Below are 20,133 nucleotides of genomic sequence, written 5' to 3'. Positions count from 1 at the left end.
AACCCTAGACCACAACCCTAGACCACAACCCTCAACTAATAACCCAGGTGATGACTTCTCATGGAGATACCTGTGGCTAACAGAGAAAAATGGAGGCGTTGTTATTGTGTAAAGCAGCTCCCTCTCATAGGATTCTGTATCTATAAAATGTAGCTGTTTCTTAGTTATGTAGGCCACCTCGGTTTCCTTGACAACCAAATGCCGAGAAACTCCAGGAGCCTCTTTTGGAAGCTGGTCATCCACTGGCGTAATATGGATTGTCACCACCTGGAATGAAATATTTGCACCATTAATCTGAAACATGAAAGTTCAGGTGATCGTCAAAAACTGTAATATATAATATACCTGTTGCTGTTGAGTCGATTCTGACTCATAGCAACCCTATAAGACAGGGTAGAACTGCCCCACAGAGTTTTCAAGGAGTGGCTGCTAGATTCGAACTGCCAATGTTTTGGTTAGCACCTGAGCTCTTAACCACTATGCCACCAGGGCTCCAATATATAATATACTTCTGTTGAAATGACCCAGGAATTATTAAGAGTGTAACCCAAAAATGAAATATCCTCCACCCATTTCATGTTATATTTTAACACTATAATTAGTGATAAGCACTATAGAATGGGCAAATAATACACAAAATATGTTTCTCATTTTATTTCTGCCTCTTCCTTCTACCAACAACCTATGCTTTCCCTGGTACCTCCCCCCACTCAGTCACTGATCCTAGAATGTCAAAAGACATAACTTTTGGTTTCTCCTTCTCCACCCATATACAACATGTCACCAAGTCCCAGGGTTTCCACTTGAAATTTTTCCTTTACTGTGACCGCACTCCATCTCCCACCCCAAGTTCATTCCCATGCTAGCAGCCCCGCTCCAGCTTTCAAAATTTCTTCCTTAGATTATTGCACTAGCTTTCCGACTGTTAGCCCAACTTTAATCTAGGCTTTTCTCACCTTTGTGTTATCTTAGGAGCCCTGGTGGTGCAATGGTGAAGGGCTCAGCTGCAAAACGAAAATTTGGCAGTTTGAATGCACCCAGCAGCTCCAAGAAGAAAGACCTGGCAATCTGCTCCCATAAAGATTACAGCCTAGAACACCCTAAGGGGCAGTTCTACTCCATCACATGGGGACACCATGAGTCAAAATTGACAACCAGGTGGTGCCCATCTACCACCACTGACTGCTCTGACAAGGATCACAATAGAGGGTCCTGGACAGAGCTGGAGAAAAAAGTAGAACAAAATTCTAACTCAAAAAGAAATACCAGACTTGCTGGCCTGACAGAGATGGGAGAAACCCTGAGAGTATGGCCCTTGGACATCCTTTCAGCTCAGTAATGAGGTCACCCCTGAGGTTCACCCTTCAGCCAAAGATTGAACAGGCCCATGGAACAAGACTAAAGGGGGACACCAGCCCTGGGGCAGGGACTGGAAGGCAGGAGGGAACAGGAAAGCTGGTAATAGGGAACCCAGGGTTGAGATGGGAGAGTGTTGGCATGTCATGGGGTTGTTAACCAATGTCATAGAACAATGTGTGTACTAACTGTTTGATGAGAAACTAGTATGTTCTATAAACCTTCATCTAAAAAGTACTACAAAAAAAAAAAATTGACTGGACAACACCTAACAACAACAGTGTTATCTTGGGAGTTTCAAACAATTAAGTCCTCGGCTACTAACCAAGAGGTGCCTCAGAATAAAGGCCTGGCAATCTACTTCTGAAATACCACAGCCATTGAAAACCCTATGGAACATAGCTCTACTCTAACACACATGAGTCAGAATTGACTTGACGACAATTAAATTTTTTAGTGTTATCTTTAAAAATACACTAGTCAAACCAGGTCATTCACTTCCTCAAAAAATCTTAAACAACAACCCAGGAGGTACAGAACTATTCAACTCCTTAGCATGGCATCAATGACCCTCCATAGTTTAGAGACACTCTATTTTTCAACCTTATCTTTTACTACTTTTCAACATTACCCCTGCACTCTAGCTGCACACAACTGATCATGCCTTCACCCCGAGCACGTTGTTTCTGAAACACTCTCACCCTGGGAGGCTCTTCTGTGAAACTTTCCCCAATTGCTCAGTTGGAATTATTCTTTCTACATTTTGCTTATCCCTCAACACACATTTTTACTTCATTATCTTGTATTATTAGGTAGTGGTTTACATGTCAGTATCTCTCCTAGACAAAAGTTCCTTGAGAGCAGGATCACAGTATCGTGCAAACCACATGGAATTTGGAAGTAAGCAGAAAATTCGAATCCTCAGTATATTGCTTATTAGCTATTTGACTTTGAACAAGTGCTCAACTTCTCTGAGTGTTAATTTTCTTATTTGTGTTAATAAAAATACCAACAATCTCCTGGGGTTGTTATGAGGATCAAATAAAAAAATATATATACCACCATGTAAATAAAATCCCTGCACACAGTAGGTGCTCAGTAAGTATCACCTTCATCCCTGCATCTCCACAACATCTAGCACAGTGGTTTGTATGGAGGAGGCACTTCATCCATGTTCGCTAACTGAATGACTTGTCATGACCAATTTGTGATTTCAAGAATTCCTAAAACCACATTCAGAGGTTTGGGTCATGCTGGAGTGCAAGGAGATTTTGCCAAATAGCCTTTATCATCACTCTTACTTTTTTTTTTTTTTTAACAATAATCCCCTATTTGTTGTGGAAAAGCAATTACTTACTCTCCCTGGAAATTGTACAATTGCTGGGCATTACAGGCCTTTAAGAGCCCTGGTTGCACAATGGTTAAGCACTTGGCTGCTAACTGAAAGGTTGGCTGTTCAAACCCACGCAGCAGCTCTGTGGGAGAAAAGACCTGGCGATCTGCCTCCATAAAGATTACAGCTTAGAAAGTCACATGGGGCAGCTCTACTCTGAGTCAGAAATCAACTTGACGGCACCCAACAACATGGGTCTTTGCAAAGCCTGCCTCATGAAACCATTCTTACTCTGGTTTTGATCTATTTTAACATTGTCACTGAAGCACAGATCAGCCATGCCTATTTTTAATATCGTTCACAACACTCAATTTGAAAAATGAAGAGAATTTCTTTTTAAATTGGCTTACAAAGCAAAAACTAAAATGTGGTTAAACTTTTGCTATGATATAGAAAAGACTGGAATATCAGCTCTGCCACCTACAAGCTGTGCTCCCTGGGTGAATTCTTTAACCCCTTTGTATCTCAGTATTTTCCTCTGTACATTGGGGATTATAACAAAGGCTATTAATGTAATATGTTATCAGCATCAAACGAGATAGCTAGTAGTACAGTGAGTGCCTGGTACTTAGTAAGTACTCGATAAATTAACTACCTGTTCCCATCCTTTCATTAATTTTACAAAAGTATACAGCATGTTTACTACTCCATTATGAAGCATTTCAATAATTAAAAACTAAAGCCAGTTATCAACATAAAGGAACACAACGACAGTCATTTCTCCAGTCTCCTGGAGTCTGTGTCATGATTTTTTTTTTCTTCCAATTATAGCATTTTGCTAATCTACAAAGTTAAGAAATTCTCTATGGGACCACCCAGCCATAGTGCAGATCAGTGAGCCGCCCCTTAATTGAAAAACTGGATTTAATAAGAAAACAATAGTTATTGTGCCTTCAAAGAGACCATTTTCTATGCTAATTTATTCTCCAAAGTGTTCTTTGTGTAAAAAACAATGTTTAAGCACGCTCTTTTTATACCCCTATAGTAATTCTTGGTGGGCACATTTTTCAACATGCGTTATGATTGCCGAACTTGATGTGTCTGTACATACTTACGCATGTTCAAACAGTTATTGTGTGTGTGTCTGTAGATGAGAAAAATCTCATTTTACCAAATTCCATGGAGAAATAAAGTGTTCTCATTGTACTGAAATTCAGTTGTAAAATTAAACATCAGTCCCCAGATAAACAGCGAAAAGTTCGTGTTCAAACCCATCGCTCCTGTACACAGGCTTCCCCTCAACTTCCCCCCAAATCCACTTGTGGCCGTGCACACCCTTGGACAGACTTGTAGGGGTTCAGAACATAAAGTGATACATCAGGATACACAATGAAAAACCCAGACCTTGACCCTAGGAATCAGGCTCACAATATGATACCCAGCCCGCTGTTGTCTGACTTTACTGTAGACCCGGGTTCCTGATCCCTTGTCTGCTCCAAGGTCTGATTCCTACCTGCTCTTTCTCCTGTGTCTTCCTTTAAGACCATCCAATGCTACTTCCCAGCCCTCGGGAACTAGTTCCAATGTTAGTCTTGCCCACCCCACTTTCTGCTCTGACTTCTGATAAATGTGTACCCCAGGGTGCCTGCTCTCCCACTTTCTCACTCTTTGTGGGTTTTCTTGCTCCTTTTTCACTTCACTCACAGGCCTTTGTGACATCTACGTCCTTTCTTTCTCTATTTCCTAGTCCTCTTTCTGTCTCTCTCTTCTGTCCTTATGATCCACCCTCCATTTCATTTCTAAGATTACTCTTTCCTGGCTTCAGGTCTCTTAAGTCTTACATGCTATTAAGCCCTCTATCAAGTAGAATGAAAAAGAAAATATTTTGCAAAAGTAAAGTGAGGGTAAGGCTTTTTTTGATGACAGTCATGGCAACCAAGACAGAAAGAGGAAGGAGATTTTTTGGTTATATGTAGACATCTTTTTTTCCTCTTTTTAGGATTTTATTTATTTATTTAATTGTTTTTAGGTGAAGGTTTACAGAGCAAATTAATTTCTCATTAAACAATTAATACACATATTGTTTTGTGACATTGGTTACCAACCTCTTGATCTTGGGCTCTCCATTTCCATTCATCCAGCTTTCCTATTCCCTCCTGCCTTCTCATCCTTGCCCCTGGGCTGGTGTGCCCACTAAGTCTTGTATACGTGGTTGAGCTACGTGTATTATTGTTTGTTTTATGGGCCTGTCTAATTTTGGGCTGAAGGGTGAACCTCAGGAGTGACTTCAGTATTAAGTTAAAAGGGTGTCCAGGGGCAACAGTAGACATCTTCTTGATGTGTGTACATTTCCCAGAGGGGCATCCAGTTGGAGAGTATGAGGGGAAGTAAGGGGCACTTTCTTCTTATGTAAACTCCTTCCTGCTTTAATTAGATTGGTTCTCACCTGAGAAAATACTCAGTAACTGCCTCTATGAAAGAAAGCATTCTAACAATATGGTCTAAAGAATTCTGGGCCTGAGTTTAATCCTGGATGACCATGGAACCCTCTAATCACAAAAGCTACACCAAGAAACCATCTTATCTGAACTTTCAGTTGAATAGTTAAAGTTAAAGATTTGCTGAACATTTTAAATATATTTTTATTTATAGGACATGACTGGATACTTCTCGAGATTTAGGATGCAATAATCCAATGGACTAGAGGACCATTTAAGTCCTTTAAAAATTTGGGTTTCCATAATAACATCAGAGTTTTAACACACAAAACCTTTACCAACACAAACACTGTTTTGTTGCTATGTACACACTAACTTCTAGAAATGCTGACGAATAATGCTGTATACATATTCCCTACCCATCTCACTCGCTCCACAACCCCTCACCAAATGTTTGAGTCTTCTTATTTCTCCTAGTTTCAGTAAAAGTTGAAAAGAACCAGAGTTCATTTTGGGAACAACAAACAGTTCTTGAGATTCTACTCTGAGTCAGGTACCCAGGTCTAATACCAAAACCAAACTAAAGCCACTGCTGTCAAGTCGATTCCAACTCATAGCAACCCTGTAGAACAGAGTAGAACTGCCCCCGTAGGGTTTCCAAGGCTATAAATCTTTACAGGAGCAGACTGCCACATCTTTCTCCTGAAGAGCAGCTGGTGGGCTCCAACCACTGACCTTTCAGTTGGCAGCAGAGCTCTTTAACCACTGTACCACCAGGGCTCCTTTCTAATAATACAGAGATGCATAATTTGGGGTTCTGACAGTCAGTGAGCTCAATGTTGATACAATAAAACATAAAATTTTCTCACATTACAGTAAGTTCAAGAATGAAGATATGTATAGGAAGATACTAAAGTATATAAAAGGATCAGCTGATCCTGAGCAGGAGGTTGTGAGCAGGGGCATCAGAGAAGGGTTCTATGTAGCTGAAAGCAGGTCCATAGTCCAAAGAGAAACCAAGTTAAAACTACCAAAAACCAAAAGCCAACATCACCCTAAATGGAGAGAGCCTGAAAACATTCCCATTGAGATCGGGAACCAGACAAGGATGCCCTTTATCACCGCTCTTATTCAACATTGTGCTGGAAGTCCTAGCCAGAGCAATTAGGCTAGATAAAGAAATAAAGGGCATCCAGATTGGCAAGGAAGAAGTAAAAGCATCTCTATTTGCAGATGACATGATCTTATACACAGAAAACCCTAAGGAATCCTCCAGAAAACTACTAAAACTAACAGAAGAGTTCAGCAGAGTATTGGGATACAAGATAAACATACAAAAATCAGTTGGATTCCTCTACTCCAACAAAAAGAACATCAAAGAGGAAATCATCAAATCAATGCTATTTACAGTAGCCTCCAAGAAGATAAAATACTTAGGAATAAGTCTTACCAGAGATATAAAAGACTTATACAAAGAAAACTACAGTACACGTCTGCAAGAAACCAAAAGAGACTTACATAAGTGGAAGAACATACCTTGCTCGTGGATAAGAAGACTTAACATTATAAAAATGTCTACTCTACCAAAAGCGATCTATACATTTAATGCAATTCTGATCCAAATCCCAATGACATTCTTTAATGAGATGGAGAAACAAATCACCAACTTCATATGGAAGGGAAAGAGGTCCTGGATAAATAAGGCATTACTGAAAAAGAAGAACAAAGTGGGAGGCCTTTGTTTACCTTATTTTAGAACCTAGTATACCACCACAGTAGTCAAAACAGCCTGGTACTGGTACAACAACAGACACAGAGACCAATGGAACAGAATTGAGAATACAGACATAAATCCATCCACATATGAGCAGTTGATATTTGACAAAGGCCCCAAAACAGTTAAATGGGGAAAAGACAGTCTTTTTAACAAATGGTGCTGGCATAACTGGGTATCCAACTCCAAAAAAAATGAAACAAGACCCATACCTCACTCCATGCACAAAACCTAACTCAAAATGGATCAAAGACCTAAATATAAAATCTAAAATGATAAAGATCATGGGAGAAAAAAATAGGGACAACGTTAGAAGCCCTAATACATGGAATAAACAGTATACAAAACATTATAAAGAATGCAGAAGAAAAACTAGATAACTGGGAGCTCCTAAAAATCAAACACCTATGCTCATCCAAAGACTTCACCAAAAGAGTAAAAAGACTACCTACACACTGGGAAAAAGTTCTTAGCTGTGACATTTCTGATCGGCGTCTGATCTCTAAAATTTACCTGATACTGCAAAAACTCACCCGCAAAAAGACAAAAAACCCAATTAAAAATGGGCAAAAGATATGAATAGACATTTCACTAAAGAAGACATTCAGGTAGCTAACAGATATATGAGGAAATGTTCATGGTCATTAGGCATTAGAGAAATGCAGATCAAAACTACAATGAGATTTCATCTCACTCCAACAAGGTTGGCGTTAATCCAAAAAACACAAAAGAATAAATGTTGGCGAGGCTGTGGAGAGATTGGAACACATACACTGCTGGTGGGAATGTCAAATGGTACAACCACTTTGGAAATCGATTTGGAGCTTCCTTAAAAAGCTAGAAATAGAACTACCATACGATCCAGCAATTCCACTCTTTGGAATATATCCTAGAAAAATAAGAGCCTTTACAAGAACAGATATATGCACACCCATGTTTATTGCAGCACTGTTTACAACAGCAAAAAGATGGAAGCAACCAAGGTGCCCATCAATGGATGAATGGATAAATAAATTATGGTGTATTCACACAATGGAATACTATGCATCAATAAAGAACAGTGAGGAATCTGTGAAACATTTCATAACATGGAGGAATCTGGAAGGCATTATGCTGAGTGAAATTTGTCAGTTGCAAAAGGACAAATATTGTACAAGACCACTATCATAAGAACTTGAGAAATCGTTTAAACTGAGAAGAAAACATTCTTTCGTGGTTACAAGAGGGAGGAGGGAGCAAGGGTGGGAGAGGGGCATTCACTAATTAGATAGTAGATAAGAACTACTTTAGGTGAAGGGAAAGACAGCACACAATACAGGGGAGGTCAGCACAATTGGACTAAACCAAAAGCAGTTTCCTGCATAAACTGAATGCTTTGAAGGCCAGCGTAGCAGGGGCAGGGGTCTGGGGACCATGGTTTTAGGGGACATCTAAGTCAACTGGCATAATAAAATCTATTGAGAAAACATTCTGCATCCCACTTTGAAGAGTGGCATCTGGGGTCTTAAATGCTTGCAAGCAGCCATCTAAGATGCATCGATTGGTCTCAACCCACCTGGATCAAAGGAGAATGAAGAACACCAAGGACACAAGGTGATTAAGAGCCCAAGAGACTGAAAGGGCCACATGAACCAGAGACTACATCATCCTGAGACCAGAAGAACTAGATGGTGCCTGGCTACAACCGATGACTGCCCTGACAAGGAACACAACAGAGAACCCCTGAAGGAGTAGAAGAGCAGTGGGGTGCAGACCCCAAATTCTCATAAGACCAGGCTTAATGGTCTGACTGAGACTAGAAGGACCCCGGTGGTCATGGCCCCCAGACCTTCTGTTGGCCCAGGACAGGAACCATTCCTGAAGCCAGCTCTTCAGACATGGATTGGGCTGGACAATGGGTTGGAGAGGGATGCTGGTGAGGAGTGAGCTTCTTGGATCAGGTAGACACTTGAGACTATGTTGGCATCTCCTGCCTGGAGGGGAGATGAGAGGGTGGAGGGGCTTAGAAGCTGGAGAAATGGACATGAAAAGAGAGAGTGGAGGGAGAGAGTGGGCTGTCTCATTAGGGGGAGAGTAATTGGGAATGTGTAGCAAGGTGTATATGGGTTTTTGTGTGAAAGACTGACTTGATTTGTAAACTTTCACTTAAAGCACAATAAAAATTATTTAACAACAACAACAAAAAAAAACTACCAAAAACCAGAAGAGGCAGAATGTGGAAAAAACATACCAGATGAATTTTACCAAGCATAGTGCTATGGTATCAACGATTTTAATGTCTCCAATTAACAAGGATGTAGCTGATCTCTTTTAAGATGTCATGTGAGAGATTCTTAGGATGATGTAGTCCAGAAAAGATGAGGGAAGGAACAAAGCAATGGCAGTAGCATGGGGAGGTAGAAGCAGAGAAGACAAACTGACTTGGTAAGACTTGCTCAATGATGGGTTATGCAGATGGGATAGAAAGAGGTCCATAATGACTTTAGAGACTCTAGCTACAGTAGTTTTGTACAAGTTTTTAGGAAAATAAACTAAACATTTCTGGACATGGTGAGTTTCAAATGCTGGTAAGACATCTATGTAGAGATACCAAGTAAAGCAATGGATTCGAAAGTCTGAGCTGGAGGAATATTTAGGCACAAAGAAAAGGTAGTACCCCAAAACAGGGCAAGTCTGTAGAACTCTCTCTCTGAACACAGGTTAAGAAGATGAGAACAGAGAAAAATGTAATTGTGACTTCTTCCTGAGAAACCCATCATCATAAACTTATAACTGGATATACAGAGTTTAGTCTGCTTCAATAACGTATTCATTACCATGGTCTGTATTATAGAGGAATTTGACAACTATGTTTGTATGAAAAATATGATCTATAGAATATATAACAACAGAAGAGGAAAAACGAAGCCCTGAGCTGTCCATTTTTAAAAAGGCATGTAGTCTGCTAAAAGCAACATGGTACCCTAGACAGAAACATAAATCAATCTGAATAGCTACAACAGAAAATGTAGAAATAAACCTTATGAATAGTTACTATTTTGAATGATCAAATCAACTAAGATCTAGTCTAGAAATAGCATAGAATACATTGATGAAAAGAGGGGTACGAGTTATAAAGGAGTTGACTTGTTAGTCAACACGCAGATGAATAAAGTTTTTTCATTCATTCTCCATTGCTTCACATGGGTGACCCACTTCCTTCGGTTTCTAGGCTCTCTGGCATCATTCTTCCTAATCACCCCCTTCTGTTATCTTCATCTTGGCACACAGATGAATCTCAATCACTTATGCATTGGCTAATGCCAGTGACGGTGACATTATGAAAAGATATTATATAATCAATAGGACACATGCTGTAAGTAATCATTCTAGAGCAGATCTGAGATTTTCTTGGATGTCTACACATGCTACTCTCTAAGATTGTTGTTGTTAGGTGCCGGCGAGTCAGTTCCGACTCATAGCAACACTATAGAACAGGGTAGAACCGGCCCATAGGGTTTCCAAGGAAACTTTCTAAGCTAATAGGTATAAAATGCCTAGTAAAAAATACTGTACATTGCAGGTGATCACTTAATTTCAGCTGTACTTTTTCCACCCCCTTCTTCACACACACAAAAAAAAAATCACAAGGAGTCTTTAATAGTTATCCAGATTCTACACTGACTCCATTTTTGTGATTCCTATATGATGAGAATGTTTGCTCAAACCTATTCCTGCATTCTGTATATCTAAATGATATCCTCAAATGGTAGTAAAATTCTTAGTCCTTCAAAAGCAACAATAAATGATAGCTAATGCATTTATTGAATACTTATCATTGGCCAGAAAGTTCTCAGTACTTTTACATATTATCTCACTTATCCTCCCAATCACTCCCTAAGGAAGGTTTACTATTATCTGTTTCACAGAGGAGGAAACTGAGGCACATGTCAGTCAGTTAGTTAGTTGCAAGGTTGGGAAAGAAACATAGGCAGTCTAAATCCAGAACCTATACTTTAACTATTATGTGTAAAATAAGTCAGTGTTTTCTTGAGCTCTAGGAGGCAACCAATTTTGTAAAGTGTTCAATGAAAAAAGGTTCCCATGGTTAAATAATCTTGGAAGCACTGCATTCATGGAAATTTTTAAAAAACTCTTTAGAAAAGTAAATCTTTCAGTAGTCCTATTGCAAAGAAATTTGCCTAATTTTGCTTAATCCATTGCTTTTCAAATTTTGACTCTTGAAACTTATTTTCATGTAGTTTCTAATAACATCTCCTACAATTAATATCTTGGACAAGACTTTGGGAAAGCATTTAAAGATGGTCTCTTACTTGAGTCACTGAAAGATTTGGAGGTTCATGGCTATCCCACAGGACAAATTCAAAAGAATCTTCAAAGATTTCTGCACCAAAGTGACGGTAGTAAATGATCCCATTAAACAGGTCTCTCTGAAGGAAGCCAGGAACAGGATAGCCTATTGGGTCCACAAAACACCACACAATTTTATAAGATTCTACCAGGTGTTAGGGTACAATGATATTGTACTTAGCTCCAAAAGTCTTCTCTATCTAGTATGCTGCATGTACCCAGGGAATCCTCATTAGACGCTTTTATCAAACTCGCAAACAGTAAAGCAGAAAAATTAAAATTGTTATGCCTGTCTTATAAAAACTGAATTTGAAAAAAAAATTTTAAGTAACATAGTCTTATTTCAAATACACAACACTAACTACTAACTACTTGATCCCTATTTTGCCAAACTCATGAACTACCTACTTTAAAAAGTAGTTATGAAAATGGTTGTAATCACATGTAAAGAAATGTTATTCATGAAATTACTTTATCAAGAACCAAGAATAGACCAAACATTGCCCTTAAGACCTAATTGTAATATCACCTTTCTTGGCTGACTTAACTCTTCGTAGTTACGGCTACCTTGAGACCCCGGTCTGGCACTTTCTAGGTGTATAAAAAAAAAAAAAGATAGCCTTGGACAAATCAAACTAACATCTCGAGTCTCAAGTTCTTCACCAATAAAATGGGAATAACGATAGTATCTTATCTCATAAAATTATGTCCACCTTAGCACAAATTCTAATACAATTTTAGCAAACCCATAAGTGTGCGTAGAAAGTTCTCTATAAAATAATAAATTCCATTCAAACTCTTAACTGCCTGGAACTTACCTATCAGTCCTGGTCCTGGCTTCTTCATGATCTCTCCAGCCTGTGGGGGTTTTGTGATATTAAAGAAGATGTAGTCATCACTAGAATCCATGTCTGAAGCTCTCAGCATAGAACCCTGGATCAGTATAGTCTGTCCCTCCTCCAGTTCAATCACGACATTGGTTATAAGGAACGGCGGACTATCATCTTTGGGCAAGATGTTGATGGGAAACTTATGGCGGATGCTGTGGTGGCCATCGAAGATCCTAAAGACCACAAAGTCTTTGGTGGAATCACTGTCATCATGATGATAGCGAACAACTCCAGCCTGTAGGTCAGCAACGGTGAAGAGAAATCCTTTTCCACCTGATGGAGAGATCAGAGATAGAGCCAACTGAATGAGGGAGAACAGAGGTGGTAGCTGTAGTGAAAGTACCATTGCAGAAGAGAGCCTGAAGGAAAGAGGTGCCCATACTTCCCTCATCTAGGAAACCACACAAACCTGGTTTTGAATACTGGCTCTAACTCTTACTAGCTGTGCGAACTTGGACAGGGTATAATTTATTCGAGACTCATCTATAAAATAGGGATGTTGTTGTTGTTGTTGTTAGCACCCATCAGGTTGGCCCCCAACTCATGACAACCCCATGCACAGCAGAACAAAATGCTACCTGGTCCTGCACCATCCCCATGAGCAGCTGCAGATTTATAGGGTTGTCATTGGCTGATTTTTGGAAGTAGGTCACCAGGCCTTTATTCCTAGTCTGTCTTAGTCTGGAAGCTCTGCAGAAATCTGTTCAGCATCATAGCAACACACAAGCCTCCACTGACAGGCAGGTAGTGGCTGTACGTGAAGTGCATTGGCGGCATAGAAGGCGAGAATTTAGCAGGAAACCACCATTGCCCTCCAAGAATAATACTACCTACCTGATGTTCCATAGATCTGCAGTTCAAATCTACCAGCCACTCCTTAGAAATCATATGGGACAGCTCTACTCTGTCCTATAGAGTCACTATGAGTTGGAGTCGACTCCACAGCAACGGGTTTGGTTTTTTGATTTTAATATTCCATACTAAGGACTAGAGCAATTAAACAGTAGTAAGCCTACAATAAATGGTAGTTATCCTTCAACTCATCGTCATTCTCTGTGGCAGCACTGCTGTGGAGAAGTGGTTCTCACTGTGGTCTCAACTCAGCAGCAACAGCACAAAGAGTAAAGTTGTTAGAAATGCCAATTCTTGGGCCGTACCCTGTTGTTACCTCTGTGTGCCCATGAGTTGATTCTGACTCACAGCCACCCTATAGGACAGAGTAGAACTGCCCCACAGGGTTTACTAGGCTGTAATCTTTACACGAGCAGATCACCAGGTCTTCTCTCCTGTGGAGCTGCTGGTGGGTTTGAACTGCCAACTTTTCGGTTAACAGTTGAACGTCACCAGGGCTCCTTCAGACCCCACTTAACTTACTGAAATGGGAACTCTAGCAGGGACCTAGCAATTGTCAGTTCATCAGGCCTCTGGGTGATTCTAATACATGCTAAAGTTTGAGGATTACTGGTTTAAAGGCTGAAAGCTAGAGCTCTGATAGCAGTCAGCCTGGGCTCAAATCCCAACTCTGCCATGGTCTTCTAGATGCATGGTCTTAAAAGTCAGTTTAGCTTCTCTGAGTCTCAGATTCCTCATTTGTAAAATAGGAATAATAATTATGTCTCACCCTATAAAGTATCTGGCACAAAGTAAATGTTTTTTGTTTGTTCATTTTTTGCTTTTTAAATTTTTTTATTGTACGTTAGAGATGAAGGTTTACAGAGCAAACAAGTTTCTCATTAAACAATTAATACACATATTGTTTTGTGACATCAGTTGCCAACTCCGCAACATGTCAACATTTTCCCCTTCTCAACCCTGGGTTCCCCCTTACCAGCCTTCCTGTCCTCTCCTGCCTTCTTGTCCTTGCCCCTGGGCTGGTGTGCCCATTTAGTCTTGTTTTGTTTTATGGGCCTATCTAACCTTTAGCTGAAGGGTGAACCTCAGGAGTGACTTCATTACTGAGCTATAAGGGTGTCCAGAGGCCATACTCTCGAGGTTTCTTCCATCTCTATCAGACTAGTAAGCCTGGTCTTTTTTGTAAGTTAGAATATTGTTCTACATTTTTCTCTAGCTCTGTCTGGGACCCTCTATTGTGACCCCTGTCAGAGCAATAGGTGATGGTAGCCGGGCACCATCTAGTTGTGCTGGACTCAGTCTGGTAGAGGCTGTGGTAGTGTGGTTCATCAGTCTTTTGGGCTAATCTTTCCCTTGTGTCTTTGGTTTTCTTAATTCTCTCTTGCTCCAGACAGGGTGAGAGCAGTGGAGTACCTTAGATGGCCGCTTGCAAGCTTTTAAGACCCCAGACACTAATCACCAAAGCAGAACATAGAACATTTTCTTTATAAACTATGTTATGCCAATTGACCTAGATGTTCCCCGAGACCATGGTCGCCACAGCCCTCACCCCAGCAATTTGGTCCCTCAGGGAGTTTGGATGTGTCTACGGAGCATCCATGACCTTGCCTTGGACAAGCTGTGCTGGCTTTCCCAATACTATGGACTGCCTTACCCTTCACCAAAGTTACCACTTACTATTGTCTATTTAGTGTTTTTCCCTCCCACTCCTCCTCTCCCTTGTAACCATCAAAGGTTGTCTGGCACAAAATAACTCTTAAATAAGTGTTAGAAGAATTTTCTACCTTCTCTGAGCTTACAACATCATTGCATTATGGGCTACCACTCCCCATTTCATCTCTACAGTATTAATAAGCATTTCTTCAATTACTGCACGAACTATTACAATGGCTGTACTAAAAGGCTCCGAAGAATAAAGGTAAACACTAGGGTAATGGACACTACTAGTTACTTGCCCAAAAGCCACTTTTTGTTTCTTTCTCACTACCAGAACTCAGCTTTTTTTGGAATGGCAATATAACAATATTAAAATACTGAGTTTCCCAGATTTCCTTGTACCTAGGGGTAGCCATGTGACAGAGTCTGGTAAGGAGATATAAACCATAGTATGAGTATTTTCATTGTCCCTTCTCTCTCTTCCTGCCTCGAATACAGATGCCTGGAGTTGTAAGCACCATCTTGTGACCAGTGGCAGATCGGAAAAGAATGTGCTGCACTGAACATCATGGGAATGGAATGCCTACCTCTGGGCAACCTGTCACATGAGGAAAATAACTCTTCAATTTTTAAGCCACTACAGTTGGGTTTCCTTAACATGCATGTGAATACCAGCCTTAACTGATCCATGCAGGCTTAAACTGTTCTGAGATTAGGAAAGAGGATTTATCATGAATTCAGCATGTTATTTTTAATTTCAGAATTCCCTAACCATGAATGGTGATAAATAAGAGCTATCTTTCTGCTTTACAATTAAGCAGACCAAGAGGATAATTGAATTAAATCCTCTGAGCTCCTTACAAGGGATGTGCTATATTATCATAAACGTCCACAATGAATTTATTAGGGCTATTATCTTATTAACTACCATCTCTGTAATTATAAATTCAGTTCTTTAAAATTACGGTAACTACCACTAATAACATAAATTAGAGGGAAGTATTTTGTTATACAACTGGGAAAAGATAATTAGTTAAGAGGCAATTTAGAAGGAGTCCAGTGTGGCATCCGGAAAGCACAACTGAGATTCAAATAATGAGCCAAGCACAAGGTACCACTCATAAATGGTTATCCATTGATTTGAGCATCCTAACATGAAAGCTGATAGTGTCTCCAGATTTTCTGGATATGACAAGTTCGTTTAGAAATAGGGCCCAAGAGATGCTAAGTATATCCTGTTAACCATGGTTTGCTTTTGGAGAAAATACTTCTTGGATTGTTTTTCTCTGGGTTACAAAGTTTGATCATTCACCTCTTAGTGTAATACTTCCATGTAGTAGTCCATCAACGGTGACTAGACGGACAGCGCCAATGTCATCATTGTCTACAATCTGAAATTGTTCCCAAGTGATAGCCCGAGATTGCCCCTCCAAGAGATTCAGACCTACAAGAGAAAACAGAATTGTGTTTGGAAAATTCTATGGCATGCCAACAGGCCCATTTTAAGAAAGGATTCATGAATTTTCACTCATGAAACTATCTAAAAATAAATATATTCAAAAGCTTTTCAAGAAACTGAAATTTAGTTTTTATTTTTAGTAATATTAACTCCAATCTGACAACCGCTTTCTTTCAAGATTCCTTACAATCTGTTGACTTCTAGGTCTACTGGGTTATGAGAATGGTTGAATAATGCTACAGCTCCCTGTCTCTAACCCGAGTGCTCAGTCCTGAGTGTGTATTCTTCTTGCTCTAACCAGCATTTGCCTTCTCTGCACATTTCCTCCAGCATGCTGAGTCCTTTATGATATACCCTTTAGAGGTATAATTGTGCCAGAAAATAAATTTTGAAGGAAAAAACAGACATTTTATTCACAGAGGACTTTAGTTCATTAATGTCCACAATGAATTTTTCAAAGACTACATCCAAATATTTTAAGTGGGCAAAAGAGAGGTGCTTTTGCATACAATTTATGAAAGTATCAGTAGCCCACAGGATAGATAATGGAAAGTGGTTTCAGAGGCAAATACAGAGCTACTATGCTAGAAGGATGTTTAATGGTATTATACCTGAAATGTATGACACTTTACAATGTGGGCTGGATTTTAGTTTAGACTCTAATAAGGAAAGAATTTTTGTAACTAAAGGAATTGAAATAAAACCTTCTCCTTGGACCCAGCATGTTAGACGAAATGTGCACAGAGGGCAAGTGCTGGTCAGGGTGAGAAGAAAACAGACTCAGGACTGAGCACTCAGGTTAGAGACAGGAAGCTGTAGCTTCATTCAACCATTCCCGTTACCCGGTAGACCTGGGAGCCAACAGATTGCAGGGAATCTTGAAAGGGAGCAGAGTTTTTTTTTTTTTTTTTTTATTAACTTTTATTGAGCTTCAAGTGAATGTTTACAAGTCAAGTCAGACTGTCACATATAAGTTTATATACACCTTACTCAGTTCTCCCACTTGCTCTCCCCCTAATGAGTCAGCCCTTCCAGTCCCTCCTTTCGTGACAATTTTGCCAGCTTCCAACTCTCCCTATCCTCCCATCCCCCCTCCAGACAGGAGATGCCAACACAGTCTCAAGTGTCCACCTGATACAATTAGCTCACTCTTCATCAGCATCTCTCTTCTACCCAAAGTCCAGTCCCTTTCATGACTGCTAAGTTGTCTTCAGGAATGGTTCCTGCCCTGGGCCAACAGAAGGTTTGGGGACTATGACCGCCGGGATTCCTCTAGTCTCAGTCAGACCATTAAGTATGGTCTTTTTGTGAGAATTTGGGGTCTGCATCCCAATGATCTCCTGCTCCCTCAGGGGTTCTCTGATGTGCTCCCTGCCAGGGCAGTCATCGGTTGTAGCCGGGCACCATCTAGTTCTTCTGGTCTCAGGATGATGTAAGTCTCTAGTTCACGTGGCCCTTTCTGTCTCTTGGGCTCTTAGTTGTCGTGTGACCTTGGTGTTCTTCATTCTCCTTTGATCCAGGTGGGTTGAGACCAATTGATGCATCTTAGATGGCCGCTTGTTAGCATTTAAGACCCCAGGGAGCAGAGTTTTTTAAAGAAAAAAATTAAAAACATTTAAAGATGGTGCACTAGTGGGCCTAACGTATGCTTCCCCTCAAACCAGCCCAGCTTTACCTGCCTCCCAAGCCTTGACAACTTTCCTGCTTTCTAGCTGGAGCTGCCCCATGAGGGCTCCCATAGTCCTCACAATTAAAAAGCCCTGGATGCTACTATTGCTTCATCTTGTTACATGGCTGGTTACCTCAACTGATAACTGCAAGGAGGGCCACGTTTTGGCATGACCTCTCTTGAGCCTGTGGCCAGATCCCACCCCATCGTATGCACAATGCGTAGTGGCTGCAAAGAGGGGCCTGGTTATGTAAGCTGGAAGTGTGGGGAATTAACATTCAGTGGGGCAAGCTTTGACCAGTGAGAGACAGGAAATGGGAAGGAGCTGACAGAAAGTGTTCACCTATTCCCACCCTACCCTCAAGTCTCCCCAGACATAGTAGTTCCATCTTCCCTGGTGCAATCAGCTTTATTTCCTTGTGAAGCTGTGACCTGTTCAGTTGTAACACATTTTTATTTGTTCCCCCTTTGACTTCCCTTTTGCCCTCACTCTTGTTTTCAGTACACGGTTAGTCCATACAATTTTCATCAGCTTTGTTTTCTAGTGATCCTGGGCTAAGGCAATAAACCACTTCCTCGGCCCCCTCCCCTCCAAAAAAAAGAAGCAAGCAAGGAAGACAGGAAGAAACAAGTATGCTAGCACATATAAAAAATCTCTGTGACTAGTAATGAGGGTCTTAAAGCCAAGAGCACACAGGGCAGATGGGACCAGGCATCATGCAAAGGAAACATGCAGAAAGGAGCAACCAGAAAGACTAGACATATATAGAGCAAACTATTAACAGTGGCAGAATAAAAAAGGATTTTAATTTTTTTAAATTTATTTTCCTAATGGGCATACATTAAGTTGATAATAAGGAAAAATGCACTTTTAAAAGTATTCTGATCTCCAAAGTAGTCAAAACCAGATTTGGAGCCCTCTGCAGAGTGCTATCTTAATGAGCCTGGTTGTTACAAGCCACACATACACATACATACTACTCGGTCACTACCCTCAAGCAATAATCTACTGACTTTGTAATGACTGCTATACTTTAGGCTATTAGGTCGTTCTTGTCTGTCATCACCCCTCTAATAGAAGTAGAGTGGGACATAGAACCAGAATTATAAATCAAGGCTGCTCAACAGATGTCCCCATCTCCACTGAAATACACCACAAAGAGAGAGAGCGAGAGACAAACACACATGAAGCAACCCATTTAAGCTGCAGTCTGATGATTTAAACCACACACTGAGACATTTTCCCCATAGAAGAACCTATTAACACTGCTTATAAGTATTGTATGCTACTGATGGCACTGGCAAGAAAGAAAAAAATTTCATTTACATTCTACATTAACATTTGATCTAAATATATACATTTAAGTATGAGTCTACTGGGATTGATAGGCAGGGCAAAGACTTTTTAAAAAAAATCAATAAACGAAGCAGGTTACATTCTTATTTATATATTGTGGTTTCCACACAACCCAACTTAAAAATAGGGCAATGGCCCAAGATACTGCAATTGATTTCTACATACTTAGAGCAACAGAGGAAAAAGGAGACCCAGAAATCGGAGAAGGAAATAGACTGCAGGTCTAACTGCCTCCATGAACTACTACCTCCTTTGCCACGAGACCAGAAGAAATGAATGGTGCCCATCTCCCACTACTGAATGTTTTGATCAAGGTTCCAATAGATGATCTCGATCAAAAGAAGAAAAAAATGTGGAACAAAATTTCAAATTCTTATTGGAAAACAGACTTAATGGATACATTGAGACTGGACGAACCCCTGAATCTATTGCCTGGAAACAACTTCTAAGCCTTGAACCAAAACTATCCCATGAAGTCATCTTTAAACTAAACAACAATTCAGCTTATTTAATAAAAAATGTTCACCTTGAGCACTGAACTCTTTTAAAGAATTATCTACAGGAGATCAAATGGACAACAGTAACTCTAAAACACAGATGAGAACTTTAAGAGGCAAAGTCTAAATTAACAGTGAGGAAATTATATGGACAAAGATAGGGAGAAGGTTGACAGTGTGAAGCGTATAACCACTGTCATTAAACTGTATATGTAAAAATTACTGAATGGGTGTATGTTTCATTGTGTATATTTTCACCAAAAATAAAAAATTAAAAGAAAACAGGGCAGTGGACTGTAGTGTACACTTTCCTTGGATCCCTCTTAGCAATGTGAGTTAGAGACCTTTTCTCTCTCAGCCCAACTATGGCTCAATATCACAAATTGTCACTTTTTTTGCTTTACTCAATTGAGAAATGTCCTTATCTCCCACTGAGGAAAGAAGTTGCCACCTGGACACAGAAATCCTGTATTTAATTTCTCACACTGTCACTAGGAAAAAA

At 40.1% G+C, this 20,133-nt stretch overlaps 1 protein-coding gene across 19 annotated transcripts in view; it reads right to left on the bottom strand.

Annotated features, from left to right (window-relative positions):
- The window catches only part of FREM1 (FRAS1 related extracellular matrix 1), a 333,841-nt gene that overhangs the window by 100,050 nt on the left and 213,658 nt on the right, over positions 1–20,133 (bottom strand). For 18 of the 19 annotated variants that reach the window (XR_010322860.1, XM_064290482.1, XM_064290481.1 and 15 more), the window contains 4 exons: positions 15,962–16,093; positions 12,070–12,414; positions 11,215–11,357; positions 71–267 (listed from right to left, as the gene is read on the bottom strand). Coding sequence is in view for 18 of the 19 variants with exons in the window: in XM_064290482.1 (XP_064146552.1) it covers positions 71–267; positions 11,215–11,357; positions 12,070–12,414; positions 15,962–16,093 (817 nt within the window). In the remaining variant the exon portion in view is untranslated. Of the gene's footprint in view, positions 1–70; positions 268–11,214; positions 11,358–12,069; positions 12,415–15,961; positions 16,094–20,133 lie in introns of those variants that run through there. The other variant, XM_064290499.1, reaches the window with a different exon arrangement.

This window comes from Loxodonta africana, chromosome 9, assembly GCF_030014295.1.
Source record: "Loxodonta africana isolate mLoxAfr1 chromosome 9, mLoxAfr1.hap2, whole genome shotgun sequence".
NCBI lineage: Eukaryota > Metazoa > Chordata > Mammalia > Proboscidea > Elephantidae > Loxodonta > Loxodonta africana.
This window is presented reverse-complemented; position numbering and strand designations above follow the sequence as displayed.